Genomic DNA, 21,975 nt, shown 5'->3' on the forward strand with positions numbered 1-21,975 from the left:
AATGTTTCCTATAGTTTTCTCCAGTTTTCCGCAAAGTTTCAGCCAGATTGGAACACTCTCCGAGTTTTCGCGGAGTTTTTTTCCTTTTTTGCCGACTCCCTGAATAACCCCATAAAAGAAACTATGCCAGATCCCGCCAAGGCCCGGCAGAGGCACGGTTGCAAGTATGAACATAGGAACCCCAAACTCGTCAACTTTCCAATTTATCTCAGCTCCTATGAAAGCTATCAAAAATTGGTCGATTGTAAAAATGTTTATCATAATATCGGAAATATTATGCCCGTTGACCAATTTTCAGTATCTTTCACTGGAACCGAGATAAACTGGAGCAAAGATTAAAGTGAGGGTTGAAGCAAAAATTAATACACAGTACTTACCAGAATGGTTCCAAATGACCATCTTAGTTGAAAATAGTGCATATTGAGTGATTGGAAAAATCATCTTTTCAAATAATGAAAATTAGTTTAATCAACCTTTAGTTTTTCAACAATTAATACAAAATTATATATTTCCTGATTAATTTTTTTGCTTTAAAAACTTGCGAGTCTCCGAAGAAATATTTATGAAAAAACTAAAAATATTAGATTTTCAAAAAAAAAACCGGGAGCAGACTTTTTCCAAATCCGGAAATTTGGAATTTTTACAAGAGAATGTTGTTTTGAAAACACAAATGGCAAAGAAATCGGGACTTTTAAAGTTTTTCGACAAGAAAATCACATTTCTGAGAAATTGGTTTTTAAAGCTTAACAAATAAATAAACTTATCGGAATGAAATGGGTACAAAAAGCTGGAACTAGGAATGCGTTCAGGAGAATTCACAAAAAATGCAAAAAAAGATTATTCCAGTTCTGTCTTGCAACAGTCTTGAGTTGGTTGTCCACTCCAGATAGCATAAGATTCCTGAAAAATTTCATTCTGAAATATTTGTTCCTGTAAAAGAAAAATGTGTCAACTGATACAATGTTTTTGATATTATGAGAATCAATTTATCTGTTGACATCTTTTCAATATCTTTGACAGGAACCGAGATAACCTGGCTCAAAGTTAACGATCAGGGAGGCCATTCAAAAATTGTTTACCTCAAAATCTTCCAAAACAATCTTATCAGTTTCTCCAGCCATCAAAACTTGTTTCAGCACTTCTATCGGTGGACAATTATTGATTTTTTCTGGTGCCAACATTGGAAGAGGAGTACCATCCGAAGGTTGAAAATGAAAGTGATGCAATGCCTGGCCGAGTCTAAAAATCCAAAATTTAAAATTTTTTAAATAAAAAAGAGCATATCTTACAAAAACAAGCACTGTGAGAAAGAGGCAATATCCTGAAGGCCGTTCCAAGCCAGAATAATCTCCGGACGATCTTTTCCGACGACAGCGCTAGTGATGTCTGGATGGTAGAAGAAAATATTTCGAAGAGCTTCCGGGCAGCTTTCCTCAGTTTTTTGTACAATTTTCCAGATGATTTTATTGATCAAAACATCAAAAAGGCAGTATCGACAGACGTCAAGAAGATTGAGTAGCTGAAAATTCAGTTTTTTTTTAATTTCTAGGTTCACGGTCTCTTCACCTGCTCCTGACTGAAAAACTTCAAGTTTCTAGAGTCTCTCAATGCCAATTTCAAGTGTTCTATGGTTTCATAATATGCATCCAGTTTGAAGAAATTCGGATATTCTTTATTCCTCTCTGCACCTCTTAATCTCATTCCATCGTATCCAGCTGAGTGAGCTTCAAATAGTATTCTTGGTACTGAACAGAGTTTAGCGTCGTTCGTAGCGATAAGATACATTTCAGGGCAGACTGGTGTAGGAGTGGAATTGGTACATGTTGGGCTGCAAGAGTCATTTACAGGCGATGATTTTTTTAATGTGGTTCGAAATTTCGTAAAAGAATGGAAGCCAAGTAAGATCAGCGAATCATTTTTGTTACTTTTGTACAGTTTTTCGAGTTTTTTTCTGAACAATTTCAAACTTTTTTCGAAAAGTAGTTCCGGTTTCATGTGAGGAATGGATTGGCCTAACTTTCTTCACATGTTTTTTTTCTAGGCTACCACGGTCAATTGACTACAGCCAGAAATGATCTGGTATTTACCTAGTGTGTTTTCCATGCGGTTCAAACATGGTGGCCTAACTTTTGCAAGTTGAATTTTCTAGGCCACCATGGTCAATGACCTAGAAATGACCTGATAATCATCTGGTGTGTTTTCTAGGTCAATTGGCATTGTTGCCTAACTTTCACGTTTTCTAGGTCAATAAATTTTTGACAGAAAAATGACCTGATATTCACCTGGTGCGATTTAGGACATTTACCGTAGTGGCCTAAGTTTTACTAACGTTTGCAAGATGAGTTTTCAAAGACAGAAATGATCTAGTATTTCATCTGATCTGATCTGGTACCTGGTGTGTTTTCCATGCGGTTTAAACATGGTGGCCTAACTTTTGTAAGTTCAGCTTTAAAGGCTACCAACTTTTGTGGAATTACATTCGCTCGAAAACTGTTCGAATCAATGATAAAATGTTTTTAGCAGACCACACACTGATTCAGATTAGCTACCAGTTTCCCTTATTAAAAGTGCTACATCAAACCGTATTTTTGTTATAATTCGTTTTTAAAAAACTTACGATTCCATATCATTTTCATCCTCCGTTGCAAAAAACTCATCAACCAGCTCATTGTAGTCTCTCGTTGAAACTTGATTCAAATTCAACACATCCCCATCAATAAACTTCAAAAGATCCTCATCGACCATTTTGACATGCTCACGAGTAGAAAACATCATTCTTGGAATGTAATCCAATGTTTCTTCACCCCTTAGAACATGATCAACAGCTTCAACCTGAAACTTTTCCGATTTTTTGAAAACATCAGGGCGCTCACTCTTAGAATTTTGAATCTCTCGTTCTTCGAATCAATTTCTTTCTTTTCCGCTTTGTAATAGAAGGCTTTTCCAATATCCTTAACTTCCAAATTACATCCTGTAACTTTTTCGATACCGATTTCAGGTACGAATCGATTCGGTTCTTGATTGCATTCCGTACAAGCCATTATCAATTCGTAAATTCTGAAGAAACCTTTTTTTGGATGATCGATTGAACGGTCTTAATAATATTAAACTTACCGATTCTTGACTTCATACATTCGCTTATTATTTCTCCGCCCTTTTCGAAACTCTTCGCATATGCAGGCGATATTCTGGTTGATATAATTCAGCATCTGTCTCTCTTTTTCCAATCTGATGACTTCATCTTTTTAGAGTCATTTTAAAAAATCACCTACATTTGCTTTACTCGCTCTCCCCTTATACTTGGACTCCATCCAGCTTGTACCACGACTGGGAGGATATCCGGACCCAGAATACGATGGTCATTTCTATCGTACATGCTCCACGGTCTCTCGTCCATCAGGAAAACTTGAAGTCTTCTCAAATGGGGAATCAAGCGCATTCCAAGAGCTGTAGGGTATCCAGTATAGGTGTATATTTTCCCAGGCCACAATTTGTCTATTGAGTGTTTGAATTCTGCGTAACAAGCTTCGAAGAGACCAGGTATTTGACAAGACAGTTTTAGTGGTGGATTAGGATCTATACATTCAAATTCTTTGATGACATTATTACCCAATTTATTTGGGTGGAGAACTTTTGGAGGTTGGGGGTCTACGTATGGGGGCTGAAAAGAGGATTATGAATGAATGATGTCTAACCTGCACCTACCCAAATAATCACAGACTCTCCGTCCGGTGAAACAGCGAATCCGTGGACAGAATACATAAGCTGCACTTCTTGCAAAGAAACTATCAAATGAGTTCCAGAATCTTCAGTCCGAATTATTTGTATTCGGCCTCGATATAGAGTATTCTGATCATGGACCCAAACGATTCCCGTAGTCGCGAAATACGCCTTCTTTTTTATTTTATCTCTTGGAATCAATACTCCATTCACGATCCAAACGATATCCAAACGAAGGCCAGAGTCAAAGCAGCCACATAGGAGTTCTGGGTAGATGTCTATTTTTTCAGGATTTCCAAGGTGGTTGGTGACGGTGACGACGACAGGGAGAGAGGGATTTGCAGGGTCCTGGAAACATATAATTTCCACTGCACTAGAATAACGTGCATGTGCGCAGGAGCGGTCATGACTACGACATAGTCTAACTTTCTCAACATGGTTTTTTAGGTCACCACCGTTGATGGTCCAGAAATGGTATCACGTGCGCATGATGTGCTTTTATGCAATTGTAACCTGGTTGCCTACCTTTTGCAAGTTGAGTTCTCTAGGCTATCATGGTAAATGACCTAGGTAACCCACCAAATACATATCAGACTATTTCTAGGCTAATAAAATTGGTAGCCTAGAAAACTCATTTTGCAAAAGTTAGGCCATTATGTTAAAATGATCCAGAAAGCACACCATCGGGTGAATGTTAGGTCACTTTTAGGCCAACCGTCGGCCCGTCGGCTGCTTGAAGTCATAAGACTCACCTCATGTAACACATCCCTTCCATCTGCCACCCACGTATTCAACTTATTCAACTTCTTCTCTTTCAATGTAATCCCTCCATCGGATCTCTCGATTTCCGAATAATTACGACGACATCCATAGAACACCGTCTTGGAATCTCTTATGAAAAAATCTTGTGATGCGTCATCAGCCAAACCGTGAATGTAATCTAGCTTCCATGGTTTCACACCATTCTTTGAGTCATCCAAATTTTTGAAATTCTGGGTCTTCCCAGCGCCGTAGAAATCTCCGTCAATGGTCAGAAACATTGTGTGCTCATTTCCAATACAAACTTTATAAATCGAATCTTCTAGATCAATTTTTCTTAACACTTCTGCATCACTGTCATCTCCAGTCCCCAATTTTCCGAATCCATTTTTCCCGAAAGCCATAGGATGTGGAAGGGTTAGTTTTTCAAACGTTTTCGTTATAACCAATTGATCTGTGTCCACTTCTGAATAAGCAATCAGACAATTCAGAGAAAATTGTGATGGCTTGAAGGAGAACCCAATTTCACGAGCCAATAGGATCTTCGCCGAGGAGTCAAGCCCTTGGCGTAACTTTTTCATCAAAAAGTGATTTTTGTAGATGCCAGATTTGTCGATATAGGTGGCCAATGCTTTGACAGCTTTTCCAGCTATCACAAAGTCTTCATCATAGGCAAGGGATGCTCCAACGATTGCATTGAGCGTTTTGGCGATACCATCAATTTTCGATTCTTTGAGAAGAGTTTGGAATTCGTCGAAATCTTCTGCTAACTCTTGTTGCATGCTGAAAGTCGAGGAAATAGTTCTTTAAATTTTTGATAAGACTAGCGCTAGATGCTAGTCTTACCATGACACCGCCCACTCCCACCACACCTAACTTTCAACGTTTAGCCCTGATAGCCTTTTAGCCTCATTTCCTGTGAAAGATATCTAAAAGTGGTCGACTGACAAAGTATTTTCAACATTATGATAAACATTTTGTCAGCTGACAACTTTTTGATGTCTTTTACAGGAAATGAGATATATGGGCACTAAGTTGATGTTTTTCTGCAACATCAGATCCTCTTTTCAGATGATATGGTTAATTTCTCGCTTTGTTTTCAAATCTAATGAAAATCAAAAAAATGAAACTCACTTAATGTTTTCTGTTTTTCTACCATTTCGTTGTCACATACGGCAACCCTGGAAATCAAAGTATTGCATTTTCGCTTGTTTATTAAAGGCTTGCAGTTTTTTATACTGAAGATCAACTGGGAAAGAAATCTGAAATGACATCAAACAGTTTTCAGATTGCAATACCAAATTTAGGGTTAAAAAAACTTTCAGCTTGAAATTCCAAAAAAAAAATAAAATTTAGAACTTTTCGCAATTCAGAATGTGTTCGATCAGAAAAAAAAACGTATTTGAAAGCCCTCAAATTATTTTAGTAGTCTGAGACCTATCCATTCGTCTGTAATATCACGGTAGCGAAATGTCGCAGTTGCGAAACGTCCCGTTTAGAAATGTCCGTGGGCCCAATTTTTAGCTCAGCAGTATTAATCAATATTAGGTGAAACCTGCGCGCTCTAGGGTGAAAAAGTAAAAAGTGAAATCTCTAGCGAGCCAAGGGAGCACTGCTCTGTATCGATTCATATACAGCTGGCGAGTCTTCTATATGAAGACAAAAAACCGCATCGCTAGTTCCCCCTCTCCAGTTGTCACGAGGAGACATACGAAATTGGTGTGTGGGTTTTTCATTGGATCCCCTTTTTTTTGGAGTCTGACATGTGTCAGGAGACAGAGTGATAGATTAAAATTTCCTGGGAATAACCAAAGGGATTAAAAATAGATTAAAATAGAATTAAAGGTACATGGAGATTCATTTACAGGAAATAAAAGAAAAAATGTATTTTGGCAAGAGAGATGAAGTAAGAAGTATAATTACAACCCTGGGAATGTACAAAATGACAAGAATGAAAACAAAAAGTTTGCAAGAAATTTCATTGCGACGACCGTCTCCGTTTCCTATAAGCGTCGATTTGTTGTCGAATGAAATCTGGAGCATTGTTCCTCCCGATCTCATTGATGTACTCGTTCAGAACATTGTGATCCCAGACAATCTGAAATTTTCGTTTTTTTTTAAATTCGATTTTTTGAAAATATCACCTTATCACTAAATCCTGTTGTTGATGTGATTTTCTTGAAGGCACTCATACCGGTTCTTCTAATTTTCTTCTTTTTTGGATCTGGACGAATTGGAAGGGGCAAATCTTGAAGTGGAACTGGTTTGAAATGATACCTCCAGATTTTTTGGGTCAGTCTGAATTACAGTATGAATATTTTTAGTCTATATCTGAACTTACCGATTCATCACCCGCAAATAATTAGTGGGAAGTGGAAGTTCGTCCCATGTAAAAATCAAGTTTGGCTGATACCGGGCCACCATCTCAATCGTAAGACTCGTTTGCCGAATGAACAGATTGTAAAGGATATACGAGTCACTTTCTTCGATTTCTTTCACGAGTTGTTCGACTAGCACCGGTAGAAGAATACGGAAATTCCACTCGTCGCACACTAGGAACATATTGTAGAGCTGAAAAATGTTTTGATGATTTTAGAATACTATGGCTGGAAACGGAGACAGTGACTTAACTAGTAGATCTTTTCAGTAACATTAGTTTTGTTGAAAAGAAAAAGTTTCAGAAGTTTCAGAAAACTTTCAGAGTTTTGAATACGACAGGTAGTTTTTTTTTTAATGTTTCGGTTTTAGGTAGTAGATTCATATACTCTATGAACTCGGAAATTCTAAGGATAGAAAATTCTAAGGTAGTAAAATATATATGACACATTTTGGGGTCAGGTGTCAGTTAATCTATCTCGTCAAGTTCTACAGTTAACTTTTTGTTATGCCCAGAAATTCTAAATTTGAACCGAGTTATGCGAATAGAATGATCCCCCTAACTTTGAGCTCATGTGTCTCATTTTCTGTGAAAGATATTAAAAAGTGGTTAACTGACAAAATATTTTTTATTATGATAAACATTCTGTCAGTTGACCACTTTTTGACAAAATTTTTGAATCGATTGATATAAAAATCTCAAAAATTTTGGAATTAGCGGACGCCCCCTTTGAGGTAGTCATACATAATTTCTAAAAGAAAAAGTCAACTCACAACATCCTTATCAGCAAACAGGAGACGTCTGGGACTCATTAATCCCTGCATCAAATATTCCAACTCGAAATCCGTAAGATCCAATTCGAATTCATTGGGATCTTGACCCTCTTTTATCGCATCTCGCTCCCGTTTCGCATTAAATCCAACCGAATGAATTTCAAACAGAAATTTGGGAACTTTGAATATAGAATCGTCAAATGTTACAACTTCGTAGTAATCGATGTAGTATCTGGTGTGTGGCAAGTGGAATAGAGCAGTTACTTTCTGTTTGAAGATTCCCTCTGTCGAAGTTTCAAAAAAGTATTCCACCAACTGATTATACCGTTCTCTGCCTTCCTTATCGTTCACCTAAAAACCTCGAAATGAATTTGGTACCTTTTTCATACTTGTCACAGGTCGGGCTGGCCCGGCCCTGCTAAATTCCGGGTCGACCCGGAATTGACAAGTATGCTTTTTTTGGACTCACCTTATATAAATGAACTATTCCATCTTCGATGTAAGAAGTGAGATCCAGTACGATGAGATGATAATAAGTAGTATAAGTTATATAGCAGTGATATTGGTTGGAACCGTCTTGTATGGTTTCAACCTGTATATAAAATACGAATTTGTTTAATTTATAAACTAGTAAAATTACCCGAATCAACGCGTATCTTGGGTCGTTTGGTTTAATATCTCCTTCTGCCATTCGATCTTGAATTTCATTTTTAACCGTATCCACTATTGTCACATATTCCGTAATTTTGATAATTGGCTCCAGGGTGACTCGATCAGTATACTCAATGCAAGCTTTCAGAAGATACACCAATCTGAAAATAAAGAGTAAGAGATGGAAGAAGAAGTTTGAAACCTTTCTGTAAACAGAAACATCATACGTCCAGCCGATGATTTGTGATTTCTGATTCTTGCCTCTGCTGCATTGAGACTAGCCCTAACCTCTTCTAGTATTGTAACTTCTTCTCGCTTTCTGAAATTCATCAAACTACAAAAGAAGAGTCGTTTTACGGCCTACATTTCTTCGAGACGGTCTTCTCTTTCCTCTTCACTCCATCCTGCTGAAGGATAAATCCATCGTTCATTCCACATTTCCAATTCTTCCTTTGGCAAAGTACCGTACTCTTTTTCTGGAAGTGCCATTATCTCATTGAACCCATTCATATAATGCCCTTCAATGGTTACAAAATGTTGGATTCTTCTGAACATTGGAAGTAAAAACACTCCGAAATGAGATGGATATCCGGTCCATGCATATAGTTTTCCTGGCCAATGATCTTTAGCATAATAATGGAACCGCTTAATGACGTCTTCATTTGTAGCAGCCCAATTCACGTGGAGTCTTTCTAGAACTTGTCCAATTGTCGCGAAGTTTGGCAAAGTTTGATGAGCAGCTTCTCTGTGTCCATACAGATGAGATGGGAATTCTGGTCTTGGCTGAAAATTTATTTTTAAAAAATGTTTAGATTCAGTCATTAGGTGCAGTGCAGAATGAGCCATTTTGGAATACCGTCGATGCTCTAATAGAAATTACTTTTAACTAGCCTTTTTGCCGCACCTCTGGCGCTTCAAATAGCTGGCTGGTGCGCCTTCGGCGCGATTTGACCTACTTTTTACTACATACAGTGGCGAACGTTAGTGAGTGTCCCTCTATACTTTTGTTCATAACTTTTCTCAAACTTGTCCAATCATCGAAAACTTTTTTTAAAATGTAGCTGGGTTTCCAACAAAACGTTGTATAATTTTTTTGGAACTCAATCAGTTTTTGTGTCTTCTGAATCTTCACAGACGTGACGATGACTCCAGATGAAAAAAATTTTCCCTCAGAATTTTTTTAAAGATTGGCTTTGTGATGAAAAATGTTTGGTTTAGATATACAGGGAAAATTTTGAAGCGGTTTGGAACACTTGCTCTTGAGATGTGCTCACTGGAGCATAAAAGGTATGGTTCTGGAGTTTGGCTAAAATTTCAAGAGAATGTGTGTCCTTAACTGCGCTACAATATACACACAAAACCTAGTGTTTTGGGAACAGGCAATTTTCATAATTTTTTCATTTTTATGTACCGAAGACAAGCTATGTATTATGAAAAAATATTCTTGTTCCCAAAATACGAAGTTTTGTATATATGTGTAGAACAGTTTAAAACACACATTCTCTCAAAATTTGAACAATTTTGAATCATTTTGAGCCGAGTTATAGCCAAACTCCAGAATCATACCTTTTATGTTCCAGTGAGCACATCTCAAGAGCAAGTGTTCCAAACCGCTTTGAAATTTTTTCTGTATATCTACACCAAACATTTTTCATCACAAAGCAAATCTTTAAAAAAAATTCTGACGGAAATTTTTTTTTCATCTGGAGTCATCGCCACGTCTGTGAAGATTCAGAAGACACAAATATTGATTGAGTTCCAAAAAACTTATACAACGTTTTTTTGAAAAACCAGGTACATTTAACAAAAAAGTTTTCAATGATTGGACAAGTTTGAGCAAAGTTATGAACAAAAGTATAGAGGGACACTCACTAACGTTCGCCACTGTAGTTCATCGCTTCGCTCCTCACTCTGTGGAAAAGGAAACATATCAAAAGACTCCGTTTTTTTTATTCACCATTAGTGCGGCAATTTTTCCGTTGAAAATTAAAATGGGCGGGATCTACAAATTGTCGTTTACAACCATTTTTACCCACTTTTGTACATTTTGAATTGAAACAACTTTTAGAGATCAGTTCAAGAATTTCGAGGGGTTTTTTTTCGCTTCAAAATGGCACCATCTATCATTCAAAAAAGCGACACAGGTCTGCGGACTACAATAGCAAAAGTTCTAAATTTTCTATGACGAAAATTTAATAATTTAAATTCAATTTTAAATTTCTTAAGTTCAAAAACTCACCAAAAAAATAACAGACTCTCCATCCGCTGATGCTGTTATCCCACGGATAGCCTGATGATAAGGAAACTCAGCCAACCTGCCAACAAGCTTTCCAACGCCATCAAAAACCGAATATTCGAATCCCAGTCTCCCTCTATAAACCATTTCCTGATCATGAACCCATAGTGCTCCTTTTGTTCCAAAGTTAACTTTGTTTTTCAAATGATCTTTGTTAATGGGAACCCCACAAATGAACCATTCGATGTCTATTCGATTTCCATGAAAATATGCGCACAGCATATCTTCATAGACTTCAATTTGTGAGTAGTGTCCAAAAAGGTCCTTGATAGTTACAGTTATTGATTTGCTTGGGTGCCAAGGGTCCTGAACATAGATGACTTTTAAAAGGCGAGTACAGTATTATACCCTAACCTCTCTCAAATATTTATGTCCATCCAATGTAAAAATTTCATTTTTCGGAACGTCGATTAGCTTGAACTGAACTGCTCCATCATCACTGCCCTCCATCTCTAAGCATTTCAGGGATCCATAAGAAGTTGAAGGACCACCAACGTTTTGGAATACTGTCTTTCTTCCGGTGATAAAAAATTTTGGAGGGTTCTGAAAGAAATTGAAAATCAAAGAATGCTGAAACTAAGAAACTCGCATTTTGAGCTGTCTCCCAGTCATGCTTTATACAATTCAGTTTTGTAGGCGTCCACTCAAGTTCAGTTCCCGTTTGGTTTTTATAATTCGCTGATTTTCCGGACCCATAGTAATTTCCAGAGTTTGTAAAGAATATCGAGTGCTCTTCTCCAATTTTTGCATCCATAATCTGTTCTGGCAACTTGATATTGACCATTTTCTGAGCATATCGTGGACTACCAATTCCTAGTTTTCCATTCGAATTACTTCCGAAGGCCATTGCACTCGGTAAATCTTCCTTTGGGTAGACTTCCATCAATACCGTACCACTTGACAGTTGTCGAGGGGTTGGTAGAAGTGCGTCCATTGAGAAAAATTTGGTGTTCATGTGTCGTAATCTCCTTTGAATCAACACTTTTGCCGTCGGATTTAGAATTTTTGCCATGGCTATGTACAGCTGTTTCCTGCAGTGTGGTCCGATGGATTCTGCGAAGTTTATGAAGAATTCTGCATCTTCTTCTGCTTCATCCGGTTCTACATTCAAATGTGTTGTATATTGAATCATTCCGTTGAACACTTCACAAGCCTCGCCAAACCTTGTAGCCATTAAACATCGTTTAAAGTCTCCGGATATTCGATGAAATTCATCCAGGTGGTCGTCAGTGATACTGAAAATTATTTTCTTGATTTTTTCGTCGTTTTTAGATGGTTGCTTATTTTCGAAAATATATCGGAAAACCTGTAATAGAAGGGCCCCCACATTGTCAAGCAAAGCACATATTATTTGCTCTAATAATAGCCCACCCTATACATGCACTTTGAGCTCAATTATCTCGGTTCCTACGCTAGATATCAAAAATGTGTCAACTGCTAAAATGTTTGTGATATCATGATAAACAATTTACCAGTTAACAACTATTTGGTATCTTTCACAGGTACCGAGATAAATTGGCTCCAAGTTAAGCCTCTCTATTATTCTACAAAAAAAAATGGAAAACAATTCATTTTTGAATTATTTTCAGAAACCGGAAGTCAATTTTGACCTTAATTCTCCCGGTTCCTGTGGGAAATTTCGAAAATGTGTCAACGTGTGATAATATGTTAGTGATATCATGATAAACATTTTATCAGTTGACAACTTTTTCAAACCTTTGACAGGAACCAAGATATATTGGCTCAGTTAGGGAATCCTAATATTCCGGTATTTTTTGAAATTTTTTGAAAAAAAACTCACTGTTCAACTCCGCCAAAATAATCTATGTTTCCCATAATGGCTTCGGTACCCAGTTTCAAAAATCTGCAGGAAAGAATCTTTTTTTAATCAAAAAGCATTTAAAAAAAGGAAAATTGATAGGATCAGAAAACCCAAAAAATCAAGATTACCAAAAATGCAAAACCGTTGAAATTTTATTGTAGTATGGATCAAGGAAAAAACTGGAAAATTACACGGGGACATATAAAGTTTGGAACATTGGTTGGACCAATAACATCACGGTAGGCTAGAAGGGATCCATGTTCCCAGGTAATCTGAAAAAAATTGTTTTGGAAATTTTGAAGACAAAAGCCACGATCTAAAAAATTGGAATCTAGGTCATGACCTAAAAAATTAAAATCTAGGTCATGACCTAAAAAATTAAAATCTAGGTCATGACCTAAAAATTGAAATCTAGGCCATGACCTAAAAAATTGAAATCTAGGCCATGACCTAAAAAAATCTAGGTCATGACCTAAAAAATTGAAATCTAGATCATGACCTAAAAAAATCTAGGTCATGACCTAAAAAAATCTAGGTCGTGACCTAAAAAATGGAATCTAGGTCAGATTTCTCATCACGTTTAAAAAACCTTTGATTTTTCAAAAATTTTTAATCCTCCCAACTCCTTAAAAGATCGTCTTTTTGGCCCTCATTTTATTTTTTTTTTGTTTGAGATATCAAAAATCTTTCAACTAATGCTGATTAATTCCTTACTGATTAATTGATTAATTCCTTATATTTAGTTTTTCTAAATTCTTAAATTTTCAAATTTCCGAGTTCAACGTTCTAACATTCCTCATTTTACTGAGTTTCTAGAGTTTTGAATTTTCGAAAATTGTAAAATTTTAAATTCAGAAATTCATAAGTTTGAAACATCAAAAATTCAAAATCACAGAAATTCAAAAATTCAGAAATATAGAAATTCACATTTTCCACAATTCAGAATCCTTGAATTGCAACAACAACGTCTTTCTATTCTTTTTCCGAACTACAGTAACCTTAAATTACTGTAATACATATTTCATCCATTTTTAATAAAAGGCGCATATCGTAACAACAATAGCCGCAACTGATTATGCGCCTTTAAATCAGCTGTTATCTATCAAAATACACAAAGAAACACTTACTGTTCGGTTAGGCCATAATAATCGATACTGTCCATGGCCGCCATTTACCCAAGTCCTGCAAAAAGAAGAAAAGGGGAAAAGATAAGAAAAAGAAAAGGGCCAAAATCGATAATTTTTTCCGTCGTTGAAGATGCTCATGTTTTTAATCAAATTCTGACTTTTTTTTGTAATCAAAAAAGGTAATTGGTGAGTGAAAACCATCTGACCGCGGCCGGCCGCATCGATTATGCAGTGTTGGGGTCAGAAAGTGTAAGCGAGCGGCTGCTCGCACTGACTTGCCGAAGGAGACGAGGAGGAAAAATATAACGCTTCTTTCGCTCCCTTTCTCTCTCTCTCCGCATGCCTATGGCGAAATAATAGACGCCAGAGTTTCTCTTCTTTTTTGTCTTTTTGAAAAATTGCGGTTTGATGAGGGGTGTCGGATCCTAGGCCACTCGGCCGTGTACTCCTCGTGGAGCTAGTCTCATGCTTTTTAGTCGAATTTATGAGGAATTTTATGTGTTTCTTGATGTTTTTGCTTGATTTTATCCCCTCTAATTTTTTATAAACACCTGAAACTATTGAAAATCTTAATTTTTCAGGTATTTCGACCCGAAAAACTCCCAAAAAAATATAAAATGTACGACGCATACACACCAAAAGATGTGGCTGGAAGCCTGCCTGTTGAAGTCACATGTCTGGCTTTTCAAGGTAATTTTCACTCAATTGTTAGGGAAACAATCTCAAAAAAGTTTCAGAATCGAACCAAACAGTGCTAGCTGGTGGGCGAGCAGGACATTTGTATGCTTATTCGGTTTCTTCTAGTATGTACCACATTTTGCCATGAAAAATCCAAAAAATAGTTTTTTCAGACCGTCGCGGTGGTTTTGAGCTCTCGAAATTTTGCAAATCGTTTCACAAAAAAGCAGTTCAAGAGTTAAAAGTTTGCGAAAGGGAAGATCTTTTATTGTGTGTTTCCGATGGACAGCTAATGGCTCATCGGCTCAGCGATCAGGATTTTAAAGTGGAGACTTTGATTCATAAAGCGAAGCCCGTCCAAACTTTTGCGAGGTTTTCACCGAAGACATCTGGAGACCTCTACGTCATCGTCGCGTCTCGAAAGAAGCTGTTCCTCTTCAAATGGGGTGAAAAAGACGGTCATAAGGATTTTATAGAAGTCGCGCTGGATTATAACCCCGTTTTTACGGATACACCGTCTTCGATAAAGTATTACCAGTGTTTGAAAAACACCGTTTTTCAAAAAAAAATTCCAGATGCGTCGGCGAAATGGTGTTCTTCTCGGTTCGAAATGAGTACTTCTCGATGACAATGCAAAAGGATAAGACCGCCCGAACGTCTTCTTCAGACGAAGTTGCTCCAGAAGCTTGGAATGGATTCGTGACACGTCTTCTAAATTTCAACTGTCAACCTGGCATCGTGCCAATGATTGATAAGCGACGAGTGGCGTTTGTGAGAAGTGAGACGGTTCAAATGACAGATATTTGGGGGAATCGACCGGCTGATGGGTTGAAGGATGTGCTCACTTTTACAGAGGTCCCCATGCAGATTGGTGGGTTTTTCAGAAGTTCGATTTTGGAAAAAAGGGAGCTGTGGAAGAGAAACGCCGGTGGCGCCGAAGGTGCACCAGTCAGCTGTTTGGAGTGCGAGAGGCGCAGCAAACAGACAATATCTCGGAAAATCACTTCTCTTCCATTTCTGGAAACTTCTGAAATGTTCTCGAATCTTTTTTTTATTGAATTCCCGCCAAAACTGAAAACTCTGAAACATTTTTATTTTTATCAGAATTTTCGGCAAAATTTTTGGCCTATTTTAGGGTTTCTAGCTATTTTCAAAGATTCTTTTTCGATTTTTCCGGTTTTTTCCGTCTGAAATTCGATGGAACGGTTTTCGTGAAGATTACTGTAGATTACTGTAGAAAGCAATTTCCTTTTGTACATAATTTTTTTTGACGTGATTGTGTTTGCAACAAAAAAACTACAAAATAGAAGGTTTTCTACAGTAATCTACAGTAATCTTTGCGAACACCATCCTTTCAAATTTCAGACAAAAAATTCGGAAAAATCAAAAAAGAATGATCAAAAATTGCTGAAAACCTGAAAATGGTCTAAAAATTTGGCTCAAAAAACTCTTTAATCGACAATTTGCAGTCGAAAAGAGCTGAAAATGAGCTGAGAAAAAAAAAATTCTGTAATTTCGGAATATGAAATTCCGAATTTTGAAATTTCCGAAATTTCGAATTTTCCGGAATTTTCGGATTTCCCGGAATTTTTCGAATTTCAAATATTCGGGAATTCGGAATAATCCGAATTCCAAACGTTTCAGATTTTCTGGAATTTCCAGATTTTCCCGAGTTTTCCAATTTTTCAAAATTTGGGAATTTCCGGCATTTTCAGAATTATCGAAATTCGCGGAGAATCGTGAATTCCGGAATTTCGTATTTTTTGGAATTTTCAAGATTTCTGGATTCTCGAATTTTCCGAACTTCCAGAATTATCCGATTCCACAAGTTTCAGAATTTTCAGAAGATTCGATTTTTTTCCAGGAATTTGCGAATTTCTGGAAAAATTCCGGATTTTCCCGAAATTTCTATTTTTCAAAATTTCAGAGTTTCGGATTTTTCAAATTTTCCGGAATTTATCAATTTTCAAAACCAGATTATTCCGTGAATTACAAAATACAAAATGTGCAAATTTCAAAAACCAATCTTTACATATTCGGAAAATAAAATGAATGCTAGATTACGGTAGTTGTCGTTGTACCTCGGCCACGGCCACTGCCGGTTCTCTTTCACATATCCCAATTTTTGTACCAGAACAAGAGATTTCTAAACAAAAACTCTCTAAAAATTGGAAATTTTGCAGTGTACGATTCTCCATATCTGGTCGGAATGCTCTCGAATGGACGTGTCGAAGTCCTTTCTCTATTCAGTGATGTTCCCGTTCAAACCATGAAACTTCCAAAATCAATGAGACTATGTAACGGGGCGAAAGGCCAGATCTTCGTCGCCTCACTCTCCGATATCTGGCTAATGGATACTGCAACGAATCTCCGGAAAAATGTGTACCATTTGATACAGGAGCGACAATTCGAGATGGCAATTCAATTGGCGGATAATTCGAATTTGATTCCGGATGATCAGAAAATTGAAATTAAAAAAAAGGCGGCGTTGAATCTGTTTAATCAGAAGAAATTCGACGAATCGTTTGCTCTATTCGGAGAGATTAAAACTGAAGTGGTGCAAATACTTCGAATGTTTCCAGAATTGCTTCCAGATGGATTTCAAAAACCACCTGGAGGTGTGACTGATATGCCAGCTAACGACAGGATGAGGGCTCTGCTGGCACTTGGAAATTATCTATCGGAGGTTCGAACGGAGCATGCGAAGCATATTGAATTGTATAATAGGCTGAGATCATCTGGACAGGCGAAGAAGACGGATACAGAGGAAATGAATACGCTGTTGTTGACGTTGAGAGTTGTGGATACGACTCTGTTGAAATGTTATATTAAGGTCAGTGTCAGAATAAGATCAGGTGAAAACGGAAATTCTGGAAAATTCAGAAATTTTACAAAATCCGAAATTTTTTCTCGAAATTTCTCAATTTGCAGATTCGAAATATTCCGAAAATTCTGGATATTCTGAAACTCCAAAATTTTCAAAAATTCCGAAATTCCTCAATTTTCAAAACCAGAATATTTCGAAAACTCACAAATTTTAAACATTCCTTAATTTCGGAATATTCAAAATTTCGAAGTTTTCGAAACTCCGGAAGTTCCGAAAATTTCGAAAATTTAGAAAATCGAGGGGTTTTTCTCAAGGGGATTTTCTAGGGTTTTTTGCAAAATTTTAAGGCATTTTTAGTTTTTTCACCTGTTTTTGATTATTCTTTTTTGATTTTCCCGAATTTGGTGTTCGCGAAGATTACTGTGGATTACTGTAGAAAACTTTTTATTTCGTAGTTTCTTTTTTGCTACTACAAAATGCAGTAAAAAAAGAAAATTATTTTTCTACAGTAACCTACAGTAATCTTCCCGAAAACCGTTTCCATCAAATTTCAGAAAAAAAACCGGAAAAATCGAGAAAGAATCTTTGAAAATAGCTGAAAAACCAAAAATGGTCTAAAAATTTTGCCCCAAATCGAAGAAAATCCTCTTAAAATTCTGATTTTTTAAGGGAGAGATGTATTGTCGAGATGAAAAATGACCCCGAAACTTGAAAAAAGACGCTGAAATTGGCAATTTGCCACCAAAAAAGGTGAAAATGAGCTGAAAATCCATTTTCAGACTGAAAAACAATTGACCTGATATTCTGGTTTTTCTGATTGCAAAAATGAAATTTTTCAGAATTTCCAGAATTTTAGGGATCCCCAATTCCGTTCCGAACATCTCTGGATACTGATATTTCAAAACCCCTGCAATCAGACACACTAAAATATCCATTTCCAGACCAAACCCGCTCTCGTCGACTCCCTGATCCGCCTCCAGAGCAACGCGTGCACATTCGAAGATGCCAAGAAAATTCTGGAATCTGAAGGACGTCTCCGATCCCTTTTTGTGCTCTACGAGACTCGAAAAAAGCACGAAATGGCGTTGGATCTTCTGATAGATCAATCGAGTCAAGAGAACGCGGATCCTTTCTTCGACGACGCCATTCAACAAATCGTCGAATATCTTCAAAGTCTCGGAAACAATAGTCTTCCATTGATTTTAAAATATGCCAAATGGGTTTTAGACAAAAATCTCGAAGCTGGAGTTCAGATTTTTACGAGTGATGAGACGGAAATGGCAAGGAATCTGAATCGGAAAGCGGTTGTGGAATTTATGAAAAGCGAGTGTCCAGAAGCAATGATACCGTACTTGGAGCATGTGATTTTTAAATGGGAGGAGCCGGCGTCCTACTTTCATGAGACACTTTTAGAGTACTACGTGGCAAAAGTGAACTCGCTTTTTAAAGATTATGTACATGCTTTTCCAGACGGTGAGTACTAGAATATTCAATTTCCCATCATAATCCCTCCTAGCCTATTCAGATGAGAACATCACTCGAGCCGGCGACGAGGACGGAGAGCTCGGAATCTTCCGAAAACGTCTTCTGAGATTTCTGGAAATCTCTCATTCCTATAGTCCACAAACTGTACTTCTTCAACTTGCTCCTCATGCCTTCTTCGAGGAGAGAGCACTGATTTTGGGACGGCTGAAACAGCATGATCAGGCTTTAGCTCTGTATGTGAATACGTTGAAAAATGTGCCAGCTGCTGAGGAGTACTGTAAGCTGTACTATAATCCGGCGGATGACACCAATTCACAAGTGTATCTCCTTCTGTTTCGAGCCCTGGTCCATCCGAATCAACATCACCACCACTCGATTCCATTTAACGCCGATTCGACGCCATTCGGATCGTTTAGAGATGACGTTTCGGAGACGTCGACAGTCGTCAACTCAACGTCTTCTTATCAGCCGGACGTCAACACGGCGATCAAGATTTTGGCGAAGTATGCGGATAAAATCGATACGATCGGAGCGTTGAATATGCTTCCTGCGAAGACACCGTTGAGAGTTGTTTTCTCGGCGATTAATGCAGTCATTCAGACAACTGGACGGCAAGCTAGTACGGTAGGTGTTTTTGTGGCGGTTATTCGGAAAATTGATATTTTGAAATGACCGGAATTGGCTAATTGCAAACACCATCACGTCAAAATGCAGAAAAAAAACTACAAAAGGGAATTAGTTTTCTACAGTAATCTACAGTAGCTTTCACGAACACGGTCTTATCAAATTTATTACTAGAAACCCGGAAAATTTGAGAAAAAATCTTTGAAAATAGATAGAAGACCTGAATGGGTCAAAAAATCTTGCCGAAAATCGAAGGAAAAATCAATTTGGAATGTTCCAGAAGTTCCGAAAATTCAAAAAATCCAAAATTCCGAGTTTTTTTGAAAATCAGAAAGTTCCGAAGTTCCTAGTTTTCAAAATAAAAATCCCAAAAACCTGAAAATTCCGGAGTAAGGCGTTTTAGTCTAAGCCTATAATTTTGAGCAGAAATCAAAATAGTATGTATAAAAATATTGATTTACTTTTTTTGTCCACCTACATGTACCGAACAATCCAATGTACCCTTGGAACCAATGTACCCTAAGAACTCGATGTACCCTTTTTCGATGTACCCTTGGATACTGGACCGGAAGTTCGAAAGTGTCGAAAAATTCCGGAAAATTCGAGAATTCCGGAATTTCAAAGATTTAAATATCTGAGTTTACCGAAATTCCTGGAAATTCCAAAATTCCGGATTTCCGGTAAATTCAAATTTTTAAAAATTTGAATGCTCCGGAAAATCCGAAATTCCAGAGATTTGAAATTTCGAAAAATCTGGAAATTCCGGAAAATCCGAAAAAATTCGAAAAATCCGGAAATTTGCAAATTCCTGGAAATCCAAAATTTTGAAAATTCGAATTTTCCGGAAAATCTGAAAATCCGGAAAATCCGAAATTCCGAAAATTTTGAAAATTTTTGGCATTCTGAAAAAAACTGAATGTTCTGAAATTTCGAAATTTTGAACATTCTGGAAAATCGAATATCCTGAAATTCTCTGTTTCCGGCTCGTCACATGTTTGTCCGATTCAGACACTTTTGTAGTTCTATTTCTTCTGAAATCTTCTATTTTCTAAGCAGCTCCATCTCGTCCGAACAACAGTAAACACTCTTGAATTTCCGATTAGACGCATTAGACCTCTTCCAAACATCAACACAAGTTTCAACTAGAAACACAAATTTTCCCCCTTTTTTTCCCTGTTTTTGTTATTTCTTTTCCACAACTTCCGGTGATTCCCCCTCATCCGCCCACCCACAATCTTTGAGATGTTCTGAAAGTGTTTCAGCAGAAAAAAAAATAATTTCAATTTTCAGAGAAAAATGGAGAAATCCGTGTCAGAATGTGCGATGACGAAGAAATTGGAGCGCAAGAATCGAGCGCAATCGACGAAGATCGTCGTCACGTTCTCGTCGGAATGCGTTGTTTGTGATAAGAAAATCGCCGTCAGCGCATTCGTTCGATATCCAGATGGACGGCTAGCTCATCTCTATTGTCATAACGATGTTAAAATTTGAAATTCTCGAAATTCTGAAGCCCCGCCCCCTTTTTTGTAAACGGTACCAAGTACCTCACTACTGTAATTATGCCTTGTATCTTAAGATTTTTGTAGCATTTGTAGTCACTTTTGTCTCAATTTTTATGTGCCTTTTTTCCAATTTCTGTGATGATCAAAATTAACACTACTAGTCCCCGAAACAGGCTTCCATTTCGATCGGTCGCGTCGTGAAATAAGGTGTTGTGTACGCAAACACCGCGACGCGCAAATGCATAGACGCGCCGACCGAATAGAAGCCTTATTTTGAGCCTGAAACCTATACTGACTTGTCTAAAATCTTGTACTACGTGTATAATTCATTCATTCATGTTTCATATAATGCATTGCATACAATATACAATCTGCCATTTTATTGTTCTCGAAAATTTACAGTTTTTTTTTTCACAATTTAATTTTAGGACAGAAAAACGGGTGGGAAGGGAATCAAGGTAAAAGATTTACAGTACAGAGCAGCACGCGAGTTTGATCTCCTCGAAAGAGCAAGTGTCGGTGCAGCAATCGGAGAGGGCCGCTAGAAAAAAAATAATTCAGAAGACGTTAGACCTCTGAAACTCACTCAGCTCACTGATCTTGTTGGACGGTTGACATTGCTCAGTGTTGCTCAAAATCCGACACATTCTTTCCAATTTTTTCAGACAAATTTCAACGGGAAGCATTGCTTCAGAAGCCAGGAGTAGGCAGAAGAGAAGCACGACGACGGCGATAGTCTTCTGGAGACTTGGCATTTTTTGGGGAGCTGAAAATTTCGAAAAATGAAATTGAATAGAAGAATAGAAAAAAAGGAGAAGAAATGAACCATCTGAAACTTGAAGAGCCGAAAAGAAAAAAGGGGGCGGAGCCTAAAAAGGGGAATCACGAGTTTCAAGAAACATGAGACACAGTCTGGATAAGGAATGTCCTTGAGAGGGAGGAGCGGAAATGGGGGTGGAAGACAAGAAGCATCAATGATCTGTGGCCTAGAAATCCAAATTCTGAGTTTTTAGGTCAGAAGTTTTAAAATAAGATCTCTGTTTCAAAACTACTACTATAATGTTGTTCTTCTTTGAAGGGGAGGTCCATAGAGTCTCAAATTACTAGGAAGAACGTGTGGGGAAGTTCCAAAGAAGTGGGTGTATTTGAAAAAAAAACAAAAAAAGTTCAGGCTCTCGAAAGGATTGAACCCACCGGCTTCCTGAGATTCAAAAACAGATGCGTAACCACCTGCACCACAGCAATCCGCCTAGAAATAACCACCGATGGTTACTATAAGTGCCGGAATGCAGGGGGAAGCGGCGCCCACAGCGACGTCATAATGTGTAACTCCC

At 37.5% G+C, this 21,975-nt stretch overlaps 4 protein-coding genes across 4 annotated transcripts; 1 reads left to right on the top strand and 3 right to left on the bottom strand.

Annotated features, from left to right (window-relative positions):
- Window positions 1-837: 837 nt before the first annotated feature.
- Window positions 838-5,261, bottom strand: CBG04767 (the record flags this gene model as incomplete). Its single annotated transcript, XM_045238183.1, has 10 exons — window positions 838-900; window positions 1,080-1,239; window positions 1,290-1,519; window positions 1,567-1,924; window positions 2,618-2,832; window positions 2,874-3,057; window positions 3,115-3,228; window positions 3,273-3,661; window positions 3,706-4,068; window positions 4,473-5,261. 10 exons carry the CDS (start codon window positions 5,259-5,261, stop codon window positions 838-840), a joined length of 2,865 nt encoding a protein of 954 aa, XP_045092759.1.
- A 1,196-nt stretch (window positions 5,262-6,457) lies between these two features.
- Window positions 6,458-13,560, bottom strand: CBG04768 (the record flags this gene model as incomplete). Its single annotated transcript, XM_045238184.1, has 12 exons — window positions 6,458-6,577; window positions 6,624-6,777; window positions 6,821-7,050; window positions 7,630-7,980; window positions 8,084-8,441; window positions 8,483-8,599; window positions 8,645-9,144; window positions 10,520-10,882; window positions 10,931-11,119; window positions 11,154-11,811; window positions 12,378-12,440; window positions 13,526-13,560. 12 exons carry the CDS (start codon window positions 13,558-13,560, stop codon window positions 6,458-6,460), a joined length of 3,138 nt encoding a protein of 1,045 aa, XP_045092760.1.
- Window positions 13,561-14,142: 582 nt separating this feature from the next.
- On the top strand, window positions 14,143-20,630 carry CBG04769 (the record flags this gene model as incomplete). The annotated part of the gene is made up of 8 exons (XM_045238185.1): window positions 14,143-14,215; window positions 14,263-14,328; window positions 14,377-14,731; window positions 14,779-15,158; window positions 16,387-17,036; window positions 17,972-18,503; window positions 18,547-19,139; window positions 20,430-20,630. The coding sequence occupies 8 exons, from the start codon at window positions 14,143-14,145 to the stop codon at window positions 20,628-20,630; spliced, it is 2,850 nt and encodes a 949-aa protein (XP_045092761.1).
- Window positions 20,631-21,108: 478 nt separating this feature from the next.
- Window positions 21,109-21,396, bottom strand: Cbr-ins-10 (the record flags this gene model as incomplete). Its single annotated transcript, XM_002637907.1, has 2 exons — window positions 21,109-21,182; window positions 21,228-21,396. The coding sequence occupies 2 exons, from the start codon at window positions 21,394-21,396 to the stop codon at window positions 21,109-21,111; spliced, it is 243 nt and encodes an 80-aa protein (XP_002637953.1).
- Between the last annotated feature and the right edge of the window lie 579 nt (window positions 21,397-21,975).

This window comes from Caenorhabditis briggsae (assembly GCF_000004555.2).
Source record: "Caenorhabditis briggsae complete genome, chrV, whole genome shotgun sequence".
Classification (NCBI taxonomy): Eukaryota; Metazoa; Nematoda; class Chromadorea; order Rhabditida; family Rhabditidae; genus Caenorhabditis; species Caenorhabditis briggsae.